The sequence below is a fragment of the Gracilinanus agilis genome, chromosome 3, assembly GCF_016433145.1.
Source record: "Gracilinanus agilis isolate LMUSP501 chromosome 3, AgileGrace, whole genome shotgun sequence".
In the NCBI taxonomy this organism is placed as follows: Eukaryota; Metazoa; Chordata; class Mammalia; order Didelphimorphia; family Didelphidae; genus Gracilinanus; species Gracilinanus agilis.
The window spans coordinates 134,362,885-134,385,237 of NC_058132.1; the positions used below are offsets into that span (position 1 = coordinate 134,362,885).

Genomic DNA, 22,353 nt, shown 5'->3' on the forward strand with positions numbered 1-22,353 from the left:
GCCTCATTTGAACCCAGTCCCAGGGCCATGACTGAGAGGCTGAGTCCTCCTCATCCCTGGTTGGGGCGGGAGTTCTGCAGCCCTGCAAGCTGACTGAAAACCTGAAAAATAAATAGAGCACCAGGCCTGGAGTTAGGAGGATCTGGATTCAAATGCACACAGACACTAGCTATGTGACCCTGGGCAAGTCACACGACCCTGTTTGCCAACCCTGTTTGCCCAAGTTTCCTCATCTGTCAGATTTCCTTGGAGAAGGAAATGACAAACCACTCCAGCATCCTTGCCAAGAAAACCCCAAATAGGGTCATGAAGTCAGACACAACTGAAATGACTGAAGAATGACAATTACTTATAATCGAGCCATGCTGTGAACACCTGGTCCAATAAAAACCATAAAACTATAAAGATGCCCTATTCCCTCTATTTGCCCTTCCTTTCTATGAAGAACCTAACATAGGAGACTCATAAAAACCCACAAGTCTCATCAAGGCGGCCTTTTGTGAGCTGTCTGGGAATCGGGACTCCTTGTGAGGGGTTCATGGTTTATGTTGGAACGCGTTGGCTATTTGTGTCCTGCGAAGACATCAAAGGGTGAAAGGAGTGCAGCAGACGATAAAATCAAGAACTTCAGGAGCCGGAGTTGCTGTACAGAAGTTATCTGGAGGGGGCAGCTGGGTAGCTCAGTGGATTGAGAGCCAGGCCTAGAGACAGCAGGTTCTAGGTTCAAATCTGGCCTCAGACACTTCCCAGCTGTGTGAACCTGGGCAAGTCACTTAACCCCCCATTGCCTACCCTTACCAATATTCTGCCTTGGAGCCAATACGCAGTATTGACTCTTAAGATGGAAGGTAAGGGCTCCAAAAACAAACAAAAACAGACAAATAAATAAGAAAGAAGTTATCTGGGAGGCCAGCTAGGGGTGCAGCCTGGAGACAGGAAGACTCTTCCTGGGTTCAAATCTAGCCCTAGACACTTACTAGCCGTGTGACCTGGACAAGTCACTTAACCCTGTTTGCCTAAAAAAAAGAGAGGAGGGAGGAAGAGAGGGAGACAGACAGACAGACGAGAGAGAGGGAAGGAGGGACAGAATTAGGTTATAAATAATCAAGAGGAGCCTGAATCCAATGGCCTCGCTTCCATCCTCATCCTCCTTGAGCTCTCTCAAGATTCTACCCGTTGATCACTCTCTTTCCTCTATAACCGGGGTCGGCAATGTATGGCTCTCGAGCCATATGTGGCTCTTTTGAGGGCCAGATATGGCTCTTTCTGCAGGAGCCATAAAGTCAATTTTTTTCAGGCGCTGTTACAGGAGCGCACTGTGAGCACTGTACGGCTGTCACGAAATTACATTTTTAAAAATGTGGCGTTTATGGCTCTCACGGCCAAAAAGGTTGCTGACCCCTGGCCTAGATTGTCACAACTTGGTCTCTCCTGGCTCCTTTCCTATGTTATGTGCCTGTTGATACGGAGTCTTGTTTGGCGGAGCTTCATCCAGGGAATGGCCATTCACAGCAGGTGTCTCTCAAGGTTCTGCCCTGGGCCTTCTCTTCGCTGTAACAAGGGTCTTTATCTTGTTGGTATCAAGGACTCTTAAAACAAGATCGCAAATCCAACTATATAGAAATATAATCATCAAAATATCTTAAAAAACAAGTTCAGGGATACCAGGGGGCCTGGTTCAGAGAGGTCCTTCACTCCCATGGCTTCAATGAACATTTCTACCCAGAGTTCCACCTCTTTTCTTCTCCGTGTCCAGGTGTGTGTGATCCCTCCCCCTCCCCACTTTTCCATACAAGCTGCTAGTCTATTAGAAATCTGGAGGTGACCTGGTCATGTCTAACACATCTCTTCTGAAAGCCTCGCCTTGGGAACCCTTCTCTCGCCATGGGTGTATGATGTCCTCTCACTGTCACCTGCTCCTCTACCCCGGGTGGTCCAGCCTGTCTTCTTTGCCCTCAGCAGCAGCAGGTCTAACCCCTCCCCAGGAGCTGCAGTGTCGATCGCTCCAGGATCCAATAGGAAACTCCTGTTTGGTTCTTCCAGCCCTCCCCAAGGCGGCCCTTCCTTCCCCTGCTGATTCTTACATTTTACTCTGCACCCCCTCCACCCCTCCAGGCCTCCTTGCCTCCCCAGCTCCCAGCACTCCTGTCAGCCACCTTCCTGGGCTCTGCCTCTCAAATGTTCTGGTTCCATTGGGTCCTTGCTCTGCCTCCAACATGAAGCCTTCCCAACGCTGCCTTTTCAAATGCCTGGAACACTCCCTTCTTTTTCTACTGACTTTCTTCAAGATTCAGCTGACGTCCAGCATTCTGCAAGAAGTCTTCGCTTTCCCAGGGATCCTTCTCTTACCTTTGAGCTGACCTCCTATTACTGCGTGGCATTTATAGCCTCTGCTCTTATCACAGTTCTTACCACAATTCTCTACATTTATTTCCCGCAGTAGAATGTTAGCACCTTGAGGGCACAAACTGTGCTTCTACCTGTATCCTTTGAATACTTTCCACAGTACTATTTGTAAAACTTCTGGTTTAATAATAACATTTTCAGAAATGGATTTTTAATTTAAGCAACCAAGAATTAATTTATTACAATGAAACTTCGATTAACAGGAAGATTAAGCTGATATATTATCTTTGCATTCAGAATGTTCTGATGAATAAATATTTATTGGTAAGGAAAATCCTGTTGTAACTCTAGCATACTTCAAAATTCAACACCTGAAACTAAATGGTTTAAAAACATCAACCATAATCTAACCTCTGAAGCAGAATGGATGTATGTATCAAAGAAATATGATTGATAAGTGATTAAGGTTTCTCAAAATGTATATTGAGAACTTATACCAAATAAGAGCTGAGAAAAATGATCCTTAAATGTAAAAAGAGATTCATTAAACAGGTCTCAACCAATAGCATTATGTAAAATAAAAAGCATGGAACACTTCAATTATGGAAAACATGTAAATAGATAAAAAATACAATTATTTTAATGCAAAAAATGTTTCTTCATTGAATAAATATATACATCATTACAAATACAAGATCTTGAAAACAAATTTTCTCCCATTTTACATGTTATATTTAAAATGACAAAAAAATATATATACAAATTGTATAAATCTTTACAAAACAGAATTTGAAATTAAGGATGTCATGCATGCTTCCTGTCCTCTCTGTCTTTGTCACCTTAAGCTTTTCTTTTTTCTTTTTTAAAACCCTTACCTTCCGTCTTGGAATCAATACTCTGTATAGGTTCCAAAGCAGAAGAATGGTAAGGGCTAGGCAAATGGGGGTCAAGTGACTTGCCCAGGGTCACACAGTTAGGAAGTGTCTGAGGCCAGATTTGAACCCAGGATGTTCAGTCTCTAGGCCTGGCTCTCAATCCACTGAACTATCCAGCTGCCCCCACCTTAAGCTTTTCTGGTAAAATTATGGCTTCATTTTTGTCTTACCTAGCAATCTTAAGTCTTCCATTGGTTTGAGAAATATTTCCCCATTCTATCACTCTTTAGGACATGGTCTCTTTTTAGTAAACTATGTTTTCAACCACTTAGTTTGAACCACTGAATTTTCTGCTGGTGGGTCCGTCAATAATATTTCTATTAGTTGAGTTATTTACTTAATTTTATTCAGATGAATTAGTCAAAAGGGCTTGTGTATTTATTTGTGCTAGTTCTTCATCTGCTATCAAATCATTTTCCACCATAGTTGTTCCACTTAATGTTTTTATTGTTGTCCTTTGAGGAGAGTTCAATGTATCTTTCTTTATGGGAACGTTATATTTGTTGCTGCAGCTCCGCGGTGGCTGAAATGCTTTTTGTGCAGCTGGAGAAACAAATGTATGGATAGGACTAATTGGTGGAGGCAAAGGCACTCTACTGAGGAAATCCAATGATCTTCTCTTCTTGCAGATTTTGGGGTCATCCATTTTTCTGTCCCCTCTACAATCCGATGTTGGGGTTACTTTAACTGAGCTAATAGTCCCACCAGAATTCCCTTCCGGAGTGTGATGATTTGGTTCTCTATGAAAAGTGGATATCTAATGGAAGACAAAAATCCATCAAAGAAAGAATAATAGTAGATAAAACAAATGCTTTAATTGCATGTCAGATTATTTGATAAAAGATGAAGATGATAAAGCCATTCCTTAAAATAACAGAGCTGGGAGGAACCTAAAAATAAGAGTCTCCAAATAAGCATAAACTGACTATATATCATCCTTAGCAAGTTCTCACCATTCTGCCTCTATTTGAGGACTTTTAGTAAGAAGAAACTTGCCATCTCCCAAGGCAGGCTATTTATTTTAACTCACTTTCATTATTATGAAGTTTCCATATCCTCAAAAATCTACTGCTACTAACTTCTACCTTTTAATTCTCATTCTTTCAACTGAAGCCAGGCAGAATTATCTAAAGATCCTTTTCTAAAGGGCAACCTTTCAAATGTTTCAAGATAATTATTATTCTCCTCTCCACCCCATCTCCCCCCATTAACATTTACTTCTTCAAGAACATCTCCAGGTCCTTTAATAGGATACTTTTGAATCCTTTCACTATGCTAGTGCCACTCTCCTCTCCTAACTTTTGGGGAAAACAAAAGTCATGTTGAAAACCAAGCAAAAACCACGTCCTAAAAAGGGCTGAAAATAAAGTCCACTTCTGTTAATGTCACCTAAGACGGAATGATTATCTGAGGCTCCTGTGTCACAAAGTCGATTCATAATGAACTCAAAGTCAAATAAGATCTTTAGATCTTTTTTAACCTAACTTGATGTTTGACTCCAGCTGCTCATCCTGTCTTTGCACTGTTGGATTTTTATGTAAAAAAAGGACTGTGTCCATAAACCCACTAAATTTCATCATATGCAGTCTAATTTAAAATTCTAGTTAAAATATTTTTGCATCCCAGTCAGTCTTTGGAATCTGTGAAACATTAGCTAGCCCTTCTAGTTTCACTTCATGTGCAAATGTGACAAGCATGTCCAATATAATATCTCAAAAGAACCTCGTGACACTCTCACAGAACACTCTCTCCAAATCAGTCCATTCAAAAACATTCTGGTATGGAGAGTCAACCAATGAACAAACTTCTAAACCCATTGAAATGGGCTGATTTGTTGGCACTTCTCCATCTTGTTCTCGAGAACACTCTTGAGACAGTGATGGGCAGACTCTTCCCCGCGGGCCAGATCCAGGCTGTAGTTTGCCCATCACTGACTCAGGCAATTCCCTAACCACTCCGCCCCCACACCAGATGTAGTGATTAGGGAATTGCTTAAGGCAGTGATGGGCAAACTACAGCCTGGCTCTGGCCCGCGGGGAAGAGTCTGCCCATCACTGCTCTAAGAGAGTCTGTCCAATCAATGCCTTGCTGACACCCAGCTACGATCACAGAAGTAAGAGGGGCTCAGTGTTCCGCATAATCTTAAAGTTTGTAAAAAGCTTTGCATAACTTGATTTCCTTTAATCCTCCCTTGAGTCTTGTGCATTTGGTACTATTATCCTCACTTTTCAGATGAGGAAACAGGCTGGGAGAGGTAAAGCAGCCCAATGGCTACTGAGTGACTTAGATGAGATCTCACAAGGCCTCACTGTCTTCAAGGCCGGCACTCCGTTCACCACACCTGCCCAGACAGTAGAGTAACTGAATTAAAAATAATGTCAATGGTTCTAAGATAGTAACATGCCATTTCCCCAATGAGATGTAAGCTCCTTGAGGGAAGGAACTGTTTTGTTGGCCTTTCTGTCCTCAGCGCCTCGCAGAATCCCGGGCACATACGGGGGCGGCCCTTAGCAAATGCTCACCTGGGAGCAGAATCCTGGAATAAGAGATGCATTTTACAAAACCAGATTCCATCATGCTTCTGTGCTTGTGATGCTAATCAGTAAAATACCTCAAATTCCAGATTTCCTTTCCCTGATGACTAGCACTGGTAATTCCTCCTAAAATGACATTGCGATAAATGCTGACATATATACAAAACATCACACATTCGCTTTGCCCCTGGTCTGACAGTCACACCAACTTACCGTATGGCCCAGGCCAAGTTTTGCTTGAGGAGAAGGTGAATCTAAATTATATTCTTTGACTGCATTAGGTTGTTTGGAATTATGTGTGTCGAGTAGATGAGTAAGTTTTTTTTCTGCACCATCACAAAACAGGTCAATATTCTAAGATGACAAATTTTTAAAATGTTGTGAAAAGGAAACCCACAAAAACAGACTTATAAATTTAGAGAAAAATCTTAGAAGTGATCTATCTAAGTCCGACCTCTTCACAATCCATGTTTCATGTTATGTTTAGTAACTAGGATCAAAGGATAACATGAGAAAGAACAATGGCAGCCCTAAAACACTAAGTTTAACACTTAACAAGGTCGGCCCCCAGCATAGGCCAATGTGTGACAGATTCTCCACACAAACAAAAGGAATATGGGAGGGAAAGAGACAAAAATCTGTCTATTATTTCTTCAGCTAAATGGTAGAGTCCTATCTTCCTTCATTTACATAATATAAAAGAATTTGGCATATGATTTCTTTAAATAGGTGGCACTCTTAATGTCTTTCAAATTCTGATTTGCACAAAAATTTCATTAACAAACATATGTCATTTGGCCTTTTTAAAACTACATTATTAGTCCATTAACTGTGGTTTCTTCATTGGCTAACAGTTTATACAATGCCAGATTTTTAAAGATTTAAGCAAAATATGCTCCTACTCTTACTAGTATAAGGTACAGTGAGAATACTTTCCCCATTCTATGGAGAATGACATATATTAGAGTCTTGGCAAACAGCATAAAATCTTGGAGGTGAATCTCAAACATCATAAACATAGTTTATATTTAGTCTTCAAAAACTCATAGCTAACTTACACTTAGGCACCACTGTGATGGCTGAACTGAATTCAACCCCAGATGGCTCTTTAGCTCATGAGTTCTTCTGAATTTCTGGTATTTAGCTTTGTGGTTTTCACTGGTTTGCATCTCCTGTTTTCCTTCCTAGACTTTCCCTTAACTAGGTCAAGCAATGTAAGGGCCACCTTCTTCCTTAGCACCACTTTAGGTCTGAGTGATCCTGAACATCTAACTTTCACACACACAAAAATTAGTCTCTTGCTATTTTTGCTGCTTTAAGATCTGTGGTTATACTAAGAAACAATTTTACCTCAATAGAATTTTTCAGCTTGTTGAATGTCTCTTGAAAATGACTTTCCTTTGGACTGGCAGAAAACACAGAAAATTCTCCAGCAAATAACATGGGAATTCCTGCTCTGGACTCTGTTCTCCATTGAAGGTTGCTTGCAGCTATCAATGTATGCAGTTTAATAACATCTTCATTAAGATCTATCCAAAACTTTACTGCTAATAAATTGTAGTATTCATCTGACAAGTAGGCCAAAGGTGCAACACCTGGAATATTTTTTTAAAAAGAAAGAATATATTTACTAGTTTTCCAGGAGAAAAATTTGGAAATGCAAGTTTGGGCATATTACAATGGCAAAACAACAAAAAACTTGAGGCAAATTAATATGGACAAATTTCAGGAGTCTTTTAATGATCTGTCCCCAATAAGTGACTACAAATTCTGCATCACTCAGGGTCAGAGACACTGTAACTATAATAGTATTAGTGGACTAACATTTTATACCACTCTTAAGTTTTGCTTACTCTTAAGATGTGCTATTAAGCATATCTCAGTTGATCCTTGGCCTTTAAGTGAGTGCTATTAATACCCTCCCATTTTTATATGTGCCTTAACTGACTTGCCTAGGAGCACACGGCTAGGAAATGTCTAAGGCCACATTTGAACCCAGAGCCTTCTGTTCCTAGATCTGGCGCTCTATGCACTGAGTCACCTAGCTGCCCCAAAATGATTCGTAAATGTTCTAATGAGAGGAAGCCTGGCATAGTAGGCCAGAGATCTCTGGATTTAAATCCTCCTTCTCTGCCATTTGGAAGGGCAGTATGACATCACAGGCCAAAGACAGTCTCTGAGACTCAACTGCTTTATCTTTAAGATAAGGATTATGAGACATCAAAACCCAGGTAATGGATACAGAGCACTTTGTCGATCTTAAAAGTACGAAAGGTTATTTTTCTAATTAAGATTAGCTTCTCAGGCTACTCAGCTTGGTACAGTACTGAGGCCTGCATTATGTACTACTAATAATAATTATTAATCAATAAGCACATGAGAAAGTGTTCTAACTCTCTAATAATTAGAGAAATGTAAATCAAAACAACTCTGAGGTATCACCTCACACCTAGCAGATTGGCTAAAATAAAAGAAGGGGAGAGTAATGAATGTTGGAGGGGATGTGGCAAAATTGGGACGTTAATGCATTGTTGGTGGAGTTGTGAACTGATCCAACCATTCTGGATGGCAATTTGGAATCATGCTCAAAGGGCTATAAAAGAATGCCTGCCCTTTGATCCAGCCATACCATTGTTGGGTCTGTACCCCAAAGAGATCATAGATAAACAGATTTGTACGAAAATATTTATAGCCATGCTTTTTGTGGTGGCAAAAAACTGGAAAATGAGGGTATGCCCTTCAATTGGGGAATGGCTGAACAAACTGTGGTATATGCTGGTGATGGAATACTATTGTGCTAAAAGGAATAATAAACTGGAGGAATTCCATGTAAACTGGAAAGACCTCCAGGAACTGATGCAGAGTGAAAGGAGCAGAGCCAGAAGAACATTGTACACAGAGACTGATATACTGTGGTAAAATCGAATGTAATGGACTTCTATACCAGCAGCAATGCAATGACACAAGACAGCTCTGAGGGATTTATGGTAAAGATGCTACCCACATTCAGAGGAAGGACTGAAGGAGAGGAAACATATAAGAAAAACAACTGCTTGAACACATGGGCTGAGGAGGTCATGATTGGGGATGTAGACTCGAAACTACCACACCAATGCAACTATCAACAATTTGGAAATAGGTCTTGATCAATGACACATGTTACAACCAGTGGAAATGTGCGTCGGCCATGGGTGGAGGGAGAGCGGGGGGGGTGAAGGGGAAAGTAGGGGCATAAAGTATGGAAATGGGTTAAAAATGAATATTAATAAATGTTTAAAAAAAAAGTACGAAAGGTTTTTTTTCTAATTAAGATTAGCTTCTCAGGCTACTCAGCTTGGTACAGGTACTGAGGTCTGCATTATGTACTAAGAGTTTTCTCCAATCCTCTGTAGTTTAAGTAAGCAAAGGGAAGAAATTAAGAAAATTACTGAGTGCACATTATTTTAGTCAGTGAAATGTAGAGTTTAAATGGGTTCCTGTTGCGTAAGTAACAAATGTTTTAAAAAACAAGAAAATATTTGTGTTGGCAGGGACAGCTAATACTTATATATGAAATGATGAAATTCAGAAGACACTAATACAAACGCCATGAGGAATACCTGGTTTTTTGGTGACCAAAATCACAACGCCTACTATGTCTACTTCAGCACAAGGCGGCTGAAAGGATGGCTCCAGGAGCTTGTTGAGTGGCACTGCTTCCCTTGGCTGATAAACTTGGAATAGAGCTTCATGAGAAACCTACAGAAAACAGTTTTTAAACATTCAGCTACCAAAGCTTTCATAGAAGAAGTATACATTCTTGCTATTGTAAAAATTAAAGAGAGTTTTGTACCGGCAGCTGCTGATACTGAGTTTTCTTTGTTGCTGTTAATCGGATATGAGCTCTATCAGATTTATTTTTGGATGGTGAGGTTGCCAGGTTGTAGATTCTGTATCGATTTCCCTCCTTTAACAGGGAATATATATCTGATAATGGACGCCAGATGCTCAATATAACTATTTTAAAAGACAAAAGTTTTAAAGTCAAGAATGAAGTTAAATGAACTAACTTTTAAAAAAATTTTCATTTTTTAATTTTTCACTTAATTAATTTAGAATATTTTTCCATGGTTACATGATTCATGTTCCTTCCCTCCCCTTTTCTTCTCCCCTCCCAGAGCCAATGAGCAATTACATTGCGTTTTACAGGTAAAATGAATTAACTTTTAAAAGAGAATAGACTAATATTTCACACCTTGTACCAAGATAGGGTCAAAATAGATATATGATTTAGATATAAAGGGACATATTATAAGTAAATTAGGGGATCACAGAATAGTTTACCTGTTACATCTATGGAGAAGGGAAGAATTTATGACCAAACCAAGAGACAGAGTATTTATTATAAGATATAAAGTGAATAATTTTGATTAAACTTAAAGGGTTTTGTACAAACAAAGCCAATGTAACCAATATTAGAAGGGAAATGACAAACTGGAGAAAAATTTTTATAACAAATTTCTCTCATAACGGTCTCATTTCTCAAATATATAGAGAACTAAGTCAAAATTTAAGAATGTAAACCATTACCCAATTGACAAATAATCAAAGGATATTAATAAGTAGTTTTTGGAGGCAGAAATCAAAGCTATCAATATTCATGAAAAAATGTTCTAAATCCCTCTTGATTAGAGAAATGCAAACTAAAACAACTCTGAGGTATGTACATATTTAGAATCTGCTCCCCAGGACTCCAATTCCCAGCATCCCACTTTTGTTTTCACCTTTCATCCTTAGACTTTGGAGATAAAGTTTCTGGGACCCCGCCCCTCCTCTCTCTCTCTTCCCATGACCATGACTGGGAAAACTTCTTTTAACTCAGGCTTTTACTTTTTTGTCTTTTATTTCTTTTACTTCAAGTGATTATTAATAAATCTTATAATGCTTGGAGTTATGCGTATCAGACTGATCAATATAGCAATAAAAAAAGTGATGAACGTTGGAGGGAATATGGCAAAATTGGGACATTAACGCATTGTTGGCAGATTTGTGAACTGATCCAACCATTCTGGAGGGTAATTTGGAATTATGCCTAAAGGGCTATAAAACAATGATCCAATGATCCCTTTGATCCAATATTACCATTACTAGGTCTGTATGCCAAAGAGAGAATAAAAAAGGGAAAAGGACCTACTCATACAAAAATATTTATAGTGGCTCTTTTTGCAGTAGCAAAAAAATTGGAAATTGAGGGGATATCCATCCTTTGAGGAATGGCTAAACAAATTGTGGTTTATGAAAGTGATGGAATACTGTGGTACTTAAAGCACCATATATTGTGCTTTAAGAAATGAATAGGATGATTTCAGAAAGAGATATAAAGACCTTCAAGGACTGATGCAGTTAAATGAGCAGAACCAGGAGAAAACTGTACACAGTAACAGCAACATTGTGGAATGATCAACTGTGAAAGACTTAGCTACTCTCAGCAACACAATGATCCAGGACAATTCTGAGGGACTTATGACAAAGAATGTTATCCACCTCCAGAGAAAGAACTGTTGGAATCAGAATGCAATTTTTCAAAATACAATTTCTAACTTTCATTTATTTGGGTTTGTATTTTGGGGTTTTCATTTTATGTGATTATTCTCATACAACAAGGGAAGTAGGTTTTGCATGATAATACATGTATAATCCACAATGAATTTCTAGCCAGCTCTGGAAAATGGGAGGGGTGGGAAGAAGGGAGACAATATGGATCATACAGAAACCTGTAGAAATTTGTTATTATATGTACTTGATAAAATAAAATAACTTTACAAAAAAGATATTAAAATCAAAACAAAAATTGTAGTTGTTTAAGATTTTTATGTAAATATTTATCATAACACTTCCTATCAATATACTATTATAAATAAATGACTAAGTAAAAAAATAAAATAAAAAAGAATTATGTTCAAGAGAAAAGTGGTTTAAGTTTTCATTAATAATTATTTATAGGCAATGCAATTCATATACAAAATTCTCCATCTCACATTTGTTAATATATAGCTTAAGGAAAACAATAAAAAGCAACTAAATCGTTTGCATGTTCTCAATACTGACCTGAATCTTTTTCGTGTTTCTTATAGTTGACAACTCTTAACTTCCATACTGTAGTTACATCTCTTTTGGCCAATCCTTGTTCCTCAAGTTCAGCAGCTGCTACGGCCTTTCTGAATTCTGCCTGGAGTTGCTCTTGCTTTTTATCATTTAATAGCTGCCTGTGATGATTCAAAGTTCTTAACTGCTCTTTGCTGAAACAGCCCTGTGACCACAAAGAAAGCTTCTTGTGTTATATACACATTTTTAAATGTCACTGAAGAAAATATTCTTATTTTTAAAAATCTGTCTTTTGCGACCAGTGGAGAATACGCTAGTGTTAGAGATGAAAATATGATTAAAATTATTAAGCATATCTTCTTTATAAAGTGGGTAAATCTCAAAGTTAAGATCACTACATGACATAATAATAACATAATTACTTAGGAAATTAATATTCTGTGAAGCCATAAATTGTGATATTCTCTTAGCACCTAAGCAACTCCCTAATTTATTTTATTATTTTTTTTAAGCCTTAACTTCTGTGTATTGGCTCCTAGGTGGAAGAGTGGTAAGGGTGGGCAATCTGAGGCCAGATCTGGCAACTTCCTAATTTAGAACCTGGTATAGGTAAGATCAATCTGTATGGTCTAGGTTTGAATACTGCCTATGAGACTTAGCTGTGATTTGTAAGTAAATCACAAACTATCAGAGTCATGATTTTCTTATTTGATCCAGTAACACCACTACTAGGTCTTTATCTCAGAGATATGGGGGTGGGAGTGGGAGGGGGGGCAGGGAAGAGAAGGACCTACTTGTACAAAAATATTTGTAGCAGTTCGGGGGAATGCCCATCAATGAGGAATGGCTGAATAAATTGTGGTATATGATGGTGATGGAATACTATTTTGCTGTAGGGAATCATGAACAGGATGATTTCAGAAAGAGATATAAAGATCTTCATGGACTGATGCAGTTAAATGAGCAGAACCAGGAGAAAACTGTACACAGTAATAGCAATACTATGGAATAATCAACTATGAAAGACATAGCTCCTCTCAGCAATGCAATAATCCAGGACAATTCTGAGGGACCTCAGACAAAGAATGGTATCCACCTTTTGAATCAGGATGGGGGAGAAGTTGGGGAAATCTTGGGGGAGAGAATAAAAGAACTTCCTTGCTGCAGTAAGAACCAGGTGAGGTTGAATAACATGAATTTTAATGATTTACTAGCTCCTATATCAATGAGAAGGTCATAGATCTGGTCTCCAATAGTTACAGACATATGTGGTTCTGTGCTATTGGGAGGTTGGAAAGTTTCCAACACAGGGGCTAAAACAGTAACATCAGAACATAACACTAGTCAGCACGGGAGTGAAACTTCTTCCAGCTATGTTTAGTAGCTAGAGTAGAATTGGAGGAAGAAGGTAGTAGGTAGGAATAATCCAGAGCTGAGGTTTGGTGAAATATGAGTGGCAGTACGACAAGGACAAGGGATCTGCAAGCAGAGGTCAGTAGAGAATTGACATATCTACCATTAGATTGAGATTAGAGAGGTAGGTAAGGGAAGTCAGGCAAGGGTAATGGCCTAAGCAAGTGCTGAGGAATAGACAGACTGGAGATCTTGGAAAGACTGAAGAACATATTTAGAATAGGTGAGGTGTTGGAAAGGTAAGGTAGAGAAGGAAGTTATGGTCAGATAAGAGAAATGACTCAGTTTTTCTAAGGAGTAAAGTTGAACACTTATGGGTAATATTCAGATTTTGTGTGTGTTTGTCCCTATTTGTAGATAAAGTGAATTAAAGGAGTAGGTCATGGGATTCCAGAAGGCTGAGGAATTGGTGGGGAGAGGGGGAGCTCAGAAGTTTCAGGTAGCATCTTTATAAATATTAAGCTACAAAGTAAATATGATTACAAAGGCAAGAGGTGGTGAGGAAGGGAAGATGGTGGGGTAGGTATTCCTTGGGAAAAACAGAATGACTTTAATCCTTGACAGCCAATCACTGAAATTTAGCTCCTCATTGCTACCTAATTCTAGAAATTTTATTATCTTTCAGAAACTCCTTAGAGGGTACAATATATCCAGTTACTGTTTTAATAAATGGAGTTGTTACAGTTTTCTCAACTGCCCAACATTCCCAACTTAGATGCCAGAGTAATTGGATTTATCATCTAAATCACTCACCTCAATGTAAGCTGGATCTGGTGCATTCTTAACTGCTTCATAAAGGTCTCCACCATCCTGCAAAGCACGAACCTGCTGTCTTGTTAGAATACGTGACTGCCTGTGCTGTCTTGCGCTGTCTTCTTTTAAAAAGATAAAATTAAAATGCCAGTAGTATACATACATTTCTTTAAAACTTTTAAAAATAGACTGTAAACTAGTGAGATGAGTTACATATTGAATATTCCCAAAACTACATATACAAAATAAAGTAATTCTATATTAAAATTACAACTACTACTATAATGAAACTAATCTGGCCATCTCATTCCTTTGATAGTAACACACTTTACTATAAAATAAAAAGGAAAGAATTTATTTGTATAAGTGTTCTCAAAATAGCAATGATCTAATGAAATATTCTAAGTCAATGACTTATCCCTGCTATTTTCTCTAAGATATACAAATTAATCTTATAGGAAAAGGTGAAGTACCAAAATAAACAAAATCATCAAATAACAACATGTAGATAGATCTATATGTGGAGAAAAAAATCACTTTCTGCTTGGATTATTACTGACTGGTTAAAGGAATATAAAGCAGAAATCAATAATGTGGAGATGAAAGTGCTATATAAGTAAGAAACATGAAGAAAAGCTAAAAATATAAGCTGAAAGACAGAGGAACAGTCATCAAATGGTCTCTGCTAGAGGCCTCCACCCCTCAGAAGTGAGAGTCTTCAGCTGTAGTTTGTGGGGTGAGAGAAAGGAAAGGTGTGATCACCTAAAATCAGAGTGAGGAAAGATCATGAAGCCAAATTCTGTAAAAACTAATCAGAAGCATGAGGTTGGCAAAGCAGCTGAAAAGCTTATTGAAAGAAACTGAAGGAAGAGGAGAAGACTGAAAAGATGGGAGCTGAGGAAGAATAATGGGGAAAAAAGCAGAACTCAAAATTCAAAATATATTAAAGTCAAAAGCTGAAAAAAACTGGACAGTCACAAAAGAAATCAACCATCAAAAGCTACTGGAAAATAGCCACAGGAATAAAATCTAGGAGTCACTAGGCTCCCAGAGAATGAAGAAACAAAAAAACCTGAATATCAAATTTCAAGATAATCCAATAATTACTTATTAAACTATGCTATGCTGGGTATTGTGCTAAGAGGACAGAATATTAAGAAAAAACAAAAAAAAGACCCTGTCTTCAAGGAGTTTACATTCTATTAGGAAAATGCATAGACTGCTGGATGTGGTGATTATGTAGAATTGACAGTGATGACAGAAAAAATAAGGGGAGGGAAGGGAATAAACATTATATATAACCTCTACAATGTGCCATGCACTTTTTTTTTTTAAACTCTTATCGTTTATCTTAGAACCAATACTGTGTATCAGTTTCAAGACAGAAGAGCAGTAAGGATTAGGCAACAAGGGTTCAGGGACTTGCCTAGGGTCACACAGCTGGGGGGAAGTGAGAAATGTCCTCAGGCATGTGCGGAGAGGGGGAAGGGTGTAGCCCCCTTTGGCACATGTGCTATAGGTTTGCCAACACAGCTCTATACTATCTTTACTTGGTGATCTCATTAACTCCTATGGATTTTATTACCATCTCTATGCTGATGATTCTCAAATCTACCTATCCTGCCCTAACCTTTCTGCTGACTTTCAGTCTTGCATCTGTCTCCAATTGCCTTTCAGACAATTCAAACTAGATGTCCAGTAGACAACTTAAACTCCAAAACAGAACTCACTATCTTTCTCCCTAAATCCTTCTCCCATTCCAACTTCTCTAGTACTGTTACCCTTGACTCACTATCTCTTATCTAAGCTGTTGCCAAGACTTATTTATCTTATTTTTGTAATATTTCTTGAATATATTCCCTTTTTTCCTCTGACACTGCTACCACTATAGCAAAGGCCCTCATCACCTCATTCTAGGACTATTGCAATAGCTTGCTGGTAAGTCTGTTAGCCTTAATCAATCCATTAATATTCTCACTCCAATCCATCCTCCATTCAGCCACCAAAGTAATTTTCCTAAAGCTCAAGTCCAAAAAATGTCACCTCCCAACTCAATAAAACCCCAGTAGTAATATATTGCTTTCAGAAGCAAATACAAAATGCTTTCCAATTTTTTTATACTCTCTAACTCTATACTCCTTGATCTAGTGACCCTGGCCTCCTGGCTGTTCCACAAACAAGACACTCCTCTTGGTTCTAGGCTTTCCGCCCCCTCTTCATCCCAGTACATTCCCTCTGTTAATTATTTCCTATTTATCCTTTACAGTTTATACAAATTTGTTTGCTTATCTTCTCCATTTGATTGTGAGGTCAGAGACTATCTTTTGCCTACCACAGTGCCTGGCAAAGAACAGGCACATAATAAATGTTTACTGACTGAATGACTGACTATGCCACAGTATTTCTCTTATGCTTTTCTTCTTTTATCTGGATGAGTTAGTGCCTTTAAATGTCTAGTAATGGATTTTAATAGAGGTACTTTAAAGTTTAAATTACATGATAGGTAATAAGCATGTTGTTATAGACCAAACCCCCCCCCCCCCCAAAACAAAAAAACCTGGGAAGATTTTGGCCCAGTTTTTTTGCCCAACAGGTTTTCTCTTCCTCATCCTCAGCACTCCTTTATTTTTTTGTTTTGCCCTTTTTGGAACTTGCCCTTCTATTTACATCTTTTTTTTTTTTTTTTTGCACTTGTAAGCACGAAAGCTAGATCCTGGCTGATTAGTGGCTCCTTCCCTACAACCTGGGGTACCACAGAACCTGCTTCAGCTGGGCTTAATCATAGAGCACAGGATGAAGCACAGAGGCAGAAGCTCTAGATCAGTGATGGGCAAACTACAGCTAGCAGGCCAGATGCAGCCCCCTGAAATGTTCTCTCCAGCTCCTGTGACATTATTCCTAATCTGACGAATACAATGAGTAGGATACAATACAATGAAACTTCGAAAGAGTTGGCTTAGAACAGACTGACAGATGAGCATTTCCTTTTCTTTGGCCCCTTCTTTAAAAAGTTTGCCCATCACTGCTCTAGACCATTACAGTAAAGTTGATAATATTTAGTAAATGCCTTTTGTGGTAAATGCTGGACATGGGCAGAGCAGGACAAAAACCAAAAAAGAGGCAAAAGACAGGCCTTGTTCTCAATGAGCTCCCAGCTTAATGTGAGGGACAAACTGTAAGCAACTATGTATAAGATAAACTGGAGATAAGCAATAAAGGGAAGGAACTAGTATTAAAGGGGAATCAGGAATCAGGAAAGCCTTCTACAAGAAGGTAGGAATTTAGCTGGGAACTGAAGAAAGCCAGGGAAGCTAGAAGGGGGACAGAATTTGAGTCCTGAAGGGCAACTAATAAAAATGCACAGATATGGAAAGAATGTCTTATGTGAAGAACAAGGAGGCCAGTATCATTAGAAGACTAAACAGGGAAGAAGGAAATAAGTATTTACTAAGCACCTACTATATGCCAGGCATTGTACTAAGTACTTAAAAAACATCTCATTTGACCCTCATGGAGGAAGGTATTATTAACATCCCCATTTACAGTTGGGGAAACTGATACAAAAGTTAAATAATTTACGCAGGGTCACACAACTTATTTGAACTCTAGTTTTCCAGATTCCAGGTTAGGAAACTAGCTACTACAGCACCTACCTATATCTGAAAGAAGCCAGGTTATGAAGAGCTTTAAATGCCTAAGAAAAGGGTTTTTTTTTTGCATTTCACATTCATAGAAGTCAATTGTAAACAATATCTGAGGCAAACTTTGTAGGTGGAGAGGACTAGGAAAGTCTTGAGCAGAACTATCCAGAAAGCTAGAGATTCTAGGACAGAAAGCTAGTGGAAAGAATGTAACCTGGAGACAGTTTTTACAAAGGCCTAGAGACAGAAGATGAAATATCATGTAGAAGAAAGTACAAGCAAACCAATGTGACTGAGAAGTAGAATGTGAAGGAGGCTAATATCAAATGAGTCTGGAAAGGCCACCTGAAGTCAAAATGGGAATTTTTTCCCATTCTGGGGAAAAAATGGGTTTTAATGTACAAAAGAGGAGTTTGTAGCAGATCCTAGAAGTCAGAGGCAGCCACTGGGGTTTTCTGAGCAATGGAGTGACATCACATCTTGTGCTGTAAAGACATCATTCCAGCAATTAGTAAGTTAATAAGTCCTATTATGAGTAAGATGAGATTAGCTAGTTATTAGGAATTAAGATGTACCTAGCAGGAAGGAGCTGGAGCTTGGAATTCCAGGTTGGAATGAAGGAGGAGGAAGTCTGTCTGTGCCCTGAGTGTGGACTCCATTAGTGGTGGGCAAAACTGTTGCCAGCCTGGGAGACCTCAGAGCAAAGGACACCCTGCTTTCTGATTTCCCCTAGGATCCTGTGTGGTGTGTCATCTAGCAAAAGGACAAATCTACAGAGCCAAGAGAGGAGGAGAATTTTGGTACCAAGTAGAGAGGATTCTGCTTGAAGCACTGTCCTCCAGTTTTCAAACTTCTACTCCTCTCTTGGCTCTGTAGATTTGTCCTTTTGCTAGATGACACACCACACAGGATCCCAGGGGAAATCAGGAAGCAGGGTGTCCTTTGCTCTGAGGTCTCCCAGGCTGGCAACAGTTTTGCCCACCACTAATGGAGTCCACACTCAGGGCACAGACAGACTTCCTCCTCCTTCATTCCAACCTGGAATTCCAAGCTCCAGCTCCTTCCTGCTAGGTACATCTTAATTCCTAATAACTAGCTAATCTCATCTTACTCATAACAGTCCCACACAAATGTGACAAATTTGAATGAGCTCACTGAAATAGCTTTACACAGCCAAATAAGAAAAAACTAAAATACTAAGCATAAATAGATTAAGCAATTCCAAGTTGGTAGAAAACTTTATATATTTTTCCAGCAACACCAAGAGAAATAGTCCAATTATTGATGTTAAATTAAAAAATTCCCAATAATACACTCAAATTAGTAACTGAAGTTTTGAAGCAATCTTTACCTTCATGTTTTTCAAATTCTGCTTGAATTTTTGTAAGCAAGGCTTCTAGTTTTTTTTGTTGACACTCTGTATGTTTTAAAGCTTCTTTTTCTTCTGCTCGCTCATTACGAAATATATATAATCCAGATAATGTCTTCTCCATCCACTGGAATGTTTTACATAAAATATCTACATTTAATTTTTTAAATCAAGCTAATAGGCTTTTATAAATTCATTCAGATTTCTAGGAAAAGTTGAAAGTTAACAGGCTTTACCAAGTAGGAACAATCTATATTTTGAAATTGGCAGAAGACCTTTGTTTAGTGAAGATTATAAAAATATATACATATGTGTGTACATATATACATATACACATATACAGTTGATCCTCATTATTTGGGGATTTTGTATGTGTGAATCTGTCTACTTGCTAAAATTTATTTGTATCCCCCAAGGCAATACTTGTTGTGTTTTTGCAAACATGAATAGAAGAGGGGCAAATTTGAGTGTCCTGATGTACATGTTCCTAGCTGCGGTCATATAAAGTGATGTTGTGCCTTCTTGCTTCAGCTCTCATACTGTAAACAAGTATCCTTTGCAGTCTACTTAGTGCCATTTTTTTTTGTTCATAGTTTTGGACTTTTTGTTGGTAATTTTGCTATTTAAAATGGCCCCTGAGAATTGTGCTAAAATGTTGTCTAGTGTTCCCCAGCACAAGAAGACTGTGATGTGCTTTACAGAGAAAAGAGGTGAGTTAAATAAGCTTTGTTCAAGTATGAGCTAAATTGCTGCTGGTCATGAGTTCAATGTTAACAAATCAAAAGTACAATAAAGAAACGAAGAAATTCACTGATCTGTAAGTGAAGCTACTCCAAAAAGTGCTAAAGTAAATGTAGTGACCAAAGACCCACAACCCTGTATTTCCCCAATAAGCAGTCTTTAGGTATTTGCTAATTCAGTGTTTACAGTGACTTTAGAGACCACAATTATCACAAGTTATTACATCTGACTATTTGTATGCAGCATGAAGCATGTTTAAATGAATTCAATGGAAAATATAAAGTTTTTGCCATACCTGGGTAGGGTAAACTCTTTGAACAACTATATCAACACAGCCAACATTTCCGCCTTCACTGAAGAGTGATGATAAAGGCAGTGGAAAAGGTCTGGGATCTGAAAAGAAGCCCAGTTTGGCATACCAACGAGCAGGGCGAGTACTGTTAGCTGAAAGCTAGATAAATTAAATGTAAATAAATTAAAGTTCTCAAAACAAATTGATTATAATTTCCTTTTTTGGCTTATATTCAATTTTTTAAAAGCACTGCATTTCTATTAAGTTTATATAAACAGAAGTGCAAAAAGGGTGCTCCACTATGGCCTTCTTACACCAGTTTCTTGGTTGTCTAACTCTACTAGAGTCAGATGTTGTTGAGGTAGGTCAGTGAAGAGAAAGCTAGCAAAATGGCAAAGAAGGAGCTGAACCAAAATATTTGATTCACTATTTCTTTGCTTGTTACAACTAAAACTTAAAAGCTGATAGATAGTAGGGTTAGGAAATGTTTTTAATTTCCCAATAGTTTTTACAAGAATGTTATATTAAAAATTAACTTTCCACTCGGGTTATGAAACAAAACAATTTATACTTTTGAGTTGGTTTTCATTAAATACAATTTATAAACATTAAGATTAAAGGCTCAACATAATGCAGAATTTCTCTTCAGTTAAATTGTACTAATACATTTTTAAAAATACATTCTTAAAAGTCAAGAATAAGGTATTTTCTTTACCTTTAACATAAGAGATTCTGGAGCTTCAAGTGGTGTGCAAGCTTCCTGAGAACCTACCAGTTCTGCTCCATGGGTTATAATCTTCTGACCAATGGTCAATTTGCCCTTCTGTAAGAGAGCTAAGAGAGACGGGTCTAACAGTGCCTTGATTGCATACCATCCATCTGTAACTTCTATAACTGCTGATTCTTTTTTGGTTTCCACACTACTGTTTTTACCATTGGCAGTTATAGATATATTTGTGCCTGATGAAATTATTTCAGAAACACAAAGCACAAGTGTTTTTGCAGCTGTTTCATCTCTTTCCATTATCTTTTTAATAGCTGATCTTCTGCTCTCATCAATTTCTATGTCATATCTAAAAAGACACAAGATAAAAAAGTAAAAGTTTTATGAAGAAGTAAAGCATACTGTATAGAAACACCGTCAGGAATCATAAACAGTCCTCATGATAAATTTGATGATTCATATTTTAACATAAGTAAAAATTACACAAGTTTAAAACTATATTTGCTACCATGCAGAGGGTCATGAGCATTGGGAAAGTATTTGCTGTTCTTCTGTCATTTCAAAAGGATGTGGTTGTATAAGAACTCTGAATTTTGTATCAGGTATTGATTGTCATTGGTGGGAAGAATGATGATAGGCAATGACTTATAGGCAAGAAGAGGATGAGCTGGAGTGATCCTTGATCCATGTACCACTGAAAATCTGAGTCCTGCCATATCTGGTCCACACTGTCAATCTCTATATCATCAACACTATTGCTTTATATTTACCTATACTTCAGTTGCAGAAGCACCCATTCTGGAGTTAAACACCGACTAGCAAATTCCTTAGGAAAGGTAAATTCCATAGCTGCCAGTTTCCATATAATCCATCTATAGTGATTATACACCCAAGTTTTAGTAATAAGTTTTGGATCAACACCAGGAGTATCACACAGAGCCCTGCACATAAAATTAATTAAAAAAATATAAGTAATGATTTTTCCTGTACTAAAAATGCAAAACAAAACAAAAATCCAATTCTAATATATGATTTAAATCCAGATAATTATTTACTAAGGACCAGAATATGGAGCTAATAATAATTTTACATAAGCAATATAACTATTTGGAGTAATATTCCTATTGTTGAAACTTTGAAAGTATGAAACTTTATGAATGAAGATGAGGCCCTGGCCTTGGAGAGAACAGGGTATCCCAGTGGATACCATGAGGCTCTTGGAGCACCACAGGGTTAAGGCCAGGTAGAAGGAGGTTGGGTCAAGGTGGAGTGGGGTGGTAAAGATGAGAAATGACTCAGTGAGGAACTGTGCCTAGCCCAGAGTATGGGTTCTCTGGAATATGGCCTGGTCTCAGAGCCAGGAATAGTCTCAGCATGAGAACAGCCTTATGTTAGAGAGTAAAAGAAATACAGTTATTCTGCACGTAGGTGGTAGAGTGGCATGATTCAAGCCAAATTAGGGTTTCAGGTTGTATTTGTGGGGAAAAGTTAAAATTCTAGAAACTGATATGAAAGCCTTTA

At 38.1% G+C, this 22,353-nt stretch overlaps 1 protein-coding gene across 1 annotated transcript in view; it reads right to left on the minus strand.

Moving 5' to 3' along the window:
- Window positions 1-3,382: 3,382 nt before the first annotated feature.
- The window catches only part of BRCA2 (BRCA2 DNA repair associated), a 79,853-nt gene continuing 60,882 nt past the window's right edge, over window positions 3,383-22,353 (minus strand). The window contains exons 16-26 of the mRNA XM_044666098.1: window positions 21,603-21,773; window positions 20,824-21,181; window positions 20,112-20,267; window positions 19,058-19,202; window positions 14,066-14,187; window positions 11,903-12,104; window positions 9,648-9,811; window positions 9,415-9,553; window positions 7,166-7,410; window positions 6,029-6,169; window positions 3,383-4,038 (exon numbers count right to left, since the gene is read on the minus strand). Coding sequence (XP_044522033.1) covers window positions 3,625-4,038; window positions 6,029-6,169; window positions 7,166-7,410; window positions 9,415-9,553; window positions 9,648-9,811; window positions 11,903-12,104; window positions 14,066-14,187; window positions 19,058-19,202; window positions 20,112-20,267; window positions 20,824-21,181; window positions 21,603-21,773 — 2,257 coding nt within the window. The 3' untranslated portion in view covers window positions 3,383-3,624. The remainder of the gene's footprint in view (window positions 4,039-6,028; window positions 6,170-7,165; window positions 7,411-9,414; window positions 9,554-9,647; window positions 9,812-11,902; window positions 12,105-14,065; window positions 14,188-19,057; window positions 19,203-20,111; window positions 20,268-20,823; window positions 21,182-21,602; window positions 21,774-22,353) is intronic.